Raw genomic sequence first — 6,150 nt, 5'->3', positions numbered from 1 at the left:
TTTTTATTTTGATAGAAAAGTGAGAGATTGACAGGAAGAGAGTGGGAGAGAGAGAGAGTGGGATTGGGAAATAACTCGAACTCGGGTCCCTGTGACCACTTGGACCCAAATATGTTATGGGCGCTGTAGCCAGTTGCTGTTTGTTTTGTTTGATGTTTTAATGTTATTATGTACTGTAGATAATGAAATACCCAGATTTGAAAAATGAGCCTCAAGGCATTCTTGAGATATTGTGTTTAATAGAAAGGGACATAGAAGTGGTCCCAGTGACCTTGAAATATGACCTTTAACCTCCAAAATGTAATCACTTCATCTTTGAGTCCAAGTGAACATTTTTTACCTAATTTGAAAAGAAAATGTCTCTGGCCATGGCTAACGCCCGCACGGAGGCATACATATGTCAAAATGGGGAAAAAAGAAGACATATTTTCATGTGATATGAGTATTGTCTTTCATGTGATAAAAAGGACCCCATCATTCACTGATTATGTTTCCTGGCAAAGAAGCACCAGCAGAGACAATGTTCAGAGTGGACATACAGCAAGTAAAAGTCTGACCCAGTGAGGAAGACCATCTCTGGTCTTCATCCATCATCATGCCCAAGGACATACATGACACATTTGACAGATGAATGAGAAAACAGCTGTGTTCTTACAGAAGTGGGATTGCCTAACATATATTTTTTTTCACATTTTCAAACCATACCATTTGAAAATCACCATACAGTTTTCTTTTTTTTCTGGCATTAACATAAAATCAACCTCTAAAAATGAAACAAAACGTCAAACTGTAGTATAGTTTGTTTTTAGCCATATATCTTTTTTATTTTAGCACCAGAAGCTATACAAGGAGCCAGGGCTGCACGGGAACATAAAAACACAGTATGGATCAGATGTGGAGCAGCTACCCAAGCTCTGGTTTAGTGAGAGGGGACGAGCTGTGCGCTACCACTGCAGCAGCTGACCTCTACTGCAGGCCAGCACGGCTCGCATGCTCAACAGCCCATGGAGCTAATCAAGTCCCGCGTCTGCCCTCCAGGTGGGACAGTCGGGAGGAGACGATTAGTGGGAATGTTGCATTATGGGATAGGCGCTGGAGGTCAGGTGAGACTCAGCTGGTCACCAACTCCAGGACACCAACAAAAAACAGGGATGAGTTCTGGACCACATGTGGACAATGCAGGCTATGGCCATTCATCTTTTATTTTCAGTTAAAAGCAAACTAAGAGAATTAAATACTCCTCTTTACATATACACACACTTGTGCCATGAGAGCAGGTTCACTTACAAACATATAAAAATACTCGGTAACTAGTCTGATAAGAAAATAATGTATAAAAGTATATAGTAAAAACATTTAATCACGTCTCTCAAAGAATCACCTCCGATCTTTTTTTTAATCTTATATTACATGATGATAAAACAAAAACCAGAATAGTTTAATTGTTTCCCTTGTACTGAAATACACTCATGAAAAAGGAAGACAAACCTAATGGTGAAATGTCTTTATAGTGATGTTAACCCTTAATGATAGTTCTGTAAAATGAGGGGCTACACATACTAGCCTGTCAGATACCAGATATGTCACAACTGAGATCATTTATTTAGTCTTCATATGTATGTGTGTGTGTGTGTGTGTGTGTGTGTGTGTGTGTGTATGTAAGAGAGAGAGAGAGAGAGAGAGAGAGAGAGAGAGAGAGAGAGAGAGTGTCTGTGTGTGTTATACAGGAAACATCTGTCACTACTTAAATCTTCACACTCAAATCCATGGTCAAGAATTCCTTTTGGGCATCTTACCAACTAATAAAAACATAATCCTGGATTACGGATGTGCCAAAGAGAATGTTGAAGGTTCGAAGGTCCCTTCATGTCAATTACAGAGGTGTTATGAAAGTTGTATAAGCTGTGGCTAATACCTAATACCATGAGTGTAAATGATTCCTTAGTTCTACCCTCTCACTGTCACTGTTTCCTTACATTACTTCAACTAAACACACCAGAGAAGGAGGGGAAATAGAAACAGTCAACAGAATATTATCAATCTGGAAATCAATTCCATTTGTAAGGCAAGAGAGAGAGAGAGAGTGTGTGTGTGTGTGTGTGAACATTTTCCCAAACCAGTTCTGTAAAACTACACATATTAGCAAGGTACCTCAAACCCCAAGGGCCCGGCCTCTTACACGCTATCTTTCTCCGAGTGGGGAAATGTTTTACCCACCAACCTGAGTGTGCGATAGTCTGTGAAGGCAATGGCTGAGCAAGAAGGGAGAAGAGCTGACCTATCTACCAACACATGGGTCTGAGAACCTAATTAGCAATGAGAAAAGCAAACAAGCAAAGGCTAGTCTACGAGCCATTCAGGTAACAGAGACCACTTTTACTGGGTGTTGGCCTCGGACACATTTGAAGCACAGATGTAAGAAAAAATGGCCGATACACGAGATCTCAGTGTTCATGTTGGCTGTCTACATACACACACACACACACACACACACACACACGTATATATGTCTACATTATAACATGGGTCAGGACCAAAGCTCATCAACCTTGCACTCAGCACTGAGAAGATTTAATCATCAGGTTTTTAAAAATGTGTTCTCAACTCACACTGATTTCATTTACGTACAGTAGCTGTTCAGCACATGGAGTAGAAATTAAAAGGCATAATGGCACGTCACACACACACACACACACACACACACACACACACACACACACACACACACACACACACACACTCACACAAACGCACACACAAAGCGGCACAAGATCACCTCATTCTACACCGCCTGCAAATGCGTCAGTTGTTTATCATTAACATTCTAATGATATAATATACATATATTGATATTTTCTGTGATTCCATCTCGGTAAAAATACAAATGTGACTACAAGGCAAGATAAGTCCTTTGAGATACAACATAAAAATCAAAGAATCAAAGCAAATTTAAGAAGCGATCTTTTAGTGTTGGGACATATTCACACTGAAAGCTGTATGGTTTCTTCTCTTTTTTCGTCATCATGTTTTTTTTATATATATAACACTAGATGAAGGTGAGCGGTGAGTTCAATAACATTTGTTGTTGTTTGTGTTTGTCTGTTTTTTTTGTTTGTTTTTGTTAAGTTTTGTTGTTTTACTGTCAGTTTGGTTCTTCTAGTAGTGAAGTCCCAGGGGGAGGAGCGCGGTGAGGCAGCTCCCGGCCCTGATAAGGCTAGCACAGGGACTGCTGTCTTAGCTCATGCACATGTCGAAAGGCAGCGGTCATCCACAACAGGATGTGATGTCAGAAGGCAGGGGGGGTGGGGGGACTGGTGACAGCAGCTGGATGACTGGCGGCCCGGTGTGCCACTCAGACGATGACACAATGGCAGCCGCTCTTGTCCTTCTCCTTGCGCGTGGGCTCCGGCGAAGGCGGGCACTCCTGTTCCTGGAACTTCCTGTTGGAACACCAGGGGACAGAACGCTACGCATGAGCTCTGACCTCAGCTGACCAGCACAGTGACGGCTACATTCAAATCCAACATTATACCTAAACTAAAAGGATTATATATGATCATAGAGTATCCATTTGTACATTACGGATCATTATAAATGATACAGACATGATTGCCTCTTCCTCATTCATGTCTTTCATATATAAATTGCACTCTATGATCCATACTAAATTAAATCTGTGGCCACTGAGGGAGGAAATGACCATGGAAATGATATAAAAGTTTCACTTTAACTTCACTTAGTCCAAACTGACTCTTTAATGTAGCTACATTCAATGAGAATCCAAGAACCACTCACATACTGTGGACAATAGCTTCTTCTCAAAATTGTGCCTTGCACATTCAAGGTCGAAATTATTATTATTGTTCTTTTTTTTTTCATGTCTACTTCAAGTGAAGGGCTAGAAGAGTGGGCTGAAGGAGGCAGGCGGACGCAAGTGCTTTGCCTTCCAGGGTGGCGGTTAATTAGCAGTTTCATATTAGGAGAAGATCACGATTTACAAAGCAGAGCGAAAACAAGCCCCTTCAGGCACCTACGCATGCAGGAAAAGCATCGTGATCAGAGCACCAGCCAGCCTTGCCTAGTCCAGCCCAGCCCAGCCTGTGGTCAGAAGACAAAAGTCCAGTCCAGTATCAGCTACACCCAACAACAATGGTCTGCTCTGTGTATGTATGTGTGTGTGTGTGTGTGTGTGCGTGTTAGAGGAATCTCACACATGGCCCTCTCACCTTATTACTCGGACCAGCTCGTGGAACGCTTGGTCTACATTCATGCGGATCTTAGCTGAGGCCTCCATGTACGTCACCTTCAGCTGCCGGGCGAGCTGCTGACCTTCCTCCTGGGTCACCTGGGAGAGGAAGAGGAAGGGGAAGGGGAAGAGGAAGAGTTTTGGCTGTGATGCGTGAAGGACCAGAGTGATGTGGAATCAGGCACTCAGGGCTAGTCCACACGTACGAACCCGATCTTTTTTTCCTCCGTCTCCCCTGAAACCGCATCAAGAATATTTGCGTCCAAATGGATCCATCTCAACACGACTCAACACGTTACTTCATCCCCCAGGCCTATAGGTGGCACTGTTTCTTTACAGAAATTGACCAAAGTTTGTGCTTTACAAACAGACAGAATAGGCTATGACGAAATGGCTAGTGCAAGGAAACCAGAATTGTTTGTGTGGACTGATGGTGAACTGTCAACTGCAGTCAACTGTAAAACGAATAAACTTCATTTAAGGTTTGTGAAGGGTGCAGTCCCGTCCTTTATTTGGCCTACTTGAGGTAGGCCTACTAATCACCTTTACTTTCTTTGGTTGTAGGATAGTCCGTGATTCACATTAGTTTTGGCTATCACGATTTAGGCTACTAAACGCAAGGCTTACCCAAGTTCTAGGCTATTCTGTCGTCACATTTATAATATTGCTATAAAACCTTCGTTAGTAACAGTCAATAACGTTTGCCTGCATCAAATCGGCGCATTTGCATTCAGTGTGCTACCATCGGCTTAACGTGAGTTCTAAGCCTCTTTGTATGCTTATATCTGATTTCACTTTCGACTGTGAATGCATGTATATATGTTGTAAGACATGTAAAATAAATGAATGACACTGGCACTACGCACAAATTAATGTAGCCTAAACTTACACCGCACTTTCCTAATAACTTAAGTACTCTCGCGTCACTGACAGTAGCTAGAATGCATAAAAAAACACCGGGAAAAAACAGTTCAGTCCACCAAGTCATAAGCTATCGGCACTGCGCAGCACCAGTTGTGATATTTATCTTACGGAGTGTAATCGTAGGTAATGCCATGTATGAAAACTAGTATTGTTAGGCAATACTATAAGTGCAAGTCCAGGGCAGCTGAGGTGGGGCGATGACATCATCGACACGCAAGCAGGATGTGCGGTTTAAGCTGTCTAAAACGAATTCAAACGGGCTACGGTTTCAGATTTCTCCACTCTGGGACCAGGTTTCAGAAAAGTGCGGTTTCGGGCAGTGCGTTTACAGGATTCGTTTGGACGCTCGGCCAAGACGAAGCAAAACCTCTGCGTTTAACCTAAAAAGCGTCTCCGTGTGGACGGGTCCTCAGTCCTGACACTGTGGTATCAGACTACAGAGGTCTGGCTCCATCTGGTGGAGGGTAGAGGCATGAGCAGACTCTGGGATGCTCTAATCAGATACAAACTACAAAACTACTGAATACTGAGGGAAAATGTCATTCAAACAATGGTATAGGGATACTTGAATACATGTTAAGAAATGTTATGAATAAAACAAATCACAAAAACACAACACAGATATCAAGAAAAAACACTTCATGCTACATGGAGATACATTCCTTTCACATTTCCTTCAGATTGCTTTGAATGCAAGAAGGCAGTAATAAAACAATGAGTCTATACATGAACTACAAGCAACTATTTTCCTAAAGCACATACAGTACCGGTACATATGGAATCAGTTGTAGAGACTCATGCAGTGGGTCAGAATTGGGAATGGGTTTTAACTGTACAAAAATACTACTTCTGACCACCAGATGGCACCATGTGAATACTACATGACTGCGATAGCTCAGTCCTGTCTGTTCACTTGTTTCTATTCAAATTTCATTTCATTTGCTGGTCCTTCATAAAAAATACACCTCATTTAATTTCAT

General features: G+C 42.1%; 1 protein-coding gene across 1 annotated transcript in view; it reads right to left on the bottom strand.

The window, feature by feature from the left end:
• Positions 1-222: 222 nt before the first annotated feature.
• rras2 (RAS related 2) overlaps positions 223-6,150 on the bottom strand; it is a 37,680-nt gene continuing 31,752 nt past the window's right edge. Inside the window, exons 5-6 of the mRNA XM_048262470.1 lie at positions 4,227-4,345; positions 223-3,440 (exon numbers count right to left, since the gene is read on the bottom strand). Of these exons, the coding sequence (XP_048118427.1) occupies positions 3,353-3,440; positions 4,227-4,345 (207 nt within the window). The 3' untranslated portion in view covers positions 223-3,352. The remainder of the gene's footprint in view (positions 3,441-4,226; positions 4,346-6,150) is intronic.

Source organism: Alosa alosa, chromosome 14, assembly GCF_017589495.1.
Source record: "Alosa alosa isolate M-15738 ecotype Scorff River chromosome 14, AALO_Geno_1.1, whole genome shotgun sequence".
In the NCBI taxonomy this organism is placed as follows: Eukaryota; Metazoa; Chordata; class Actinopteri; order Clupeiformes; family Clupeidae; genus Alosa; species Alosa alosa.
Note: the sequence above shows the minus strand (reverse complement) of the source record. Positions and strands in the feature narration are given on the sequence as shown.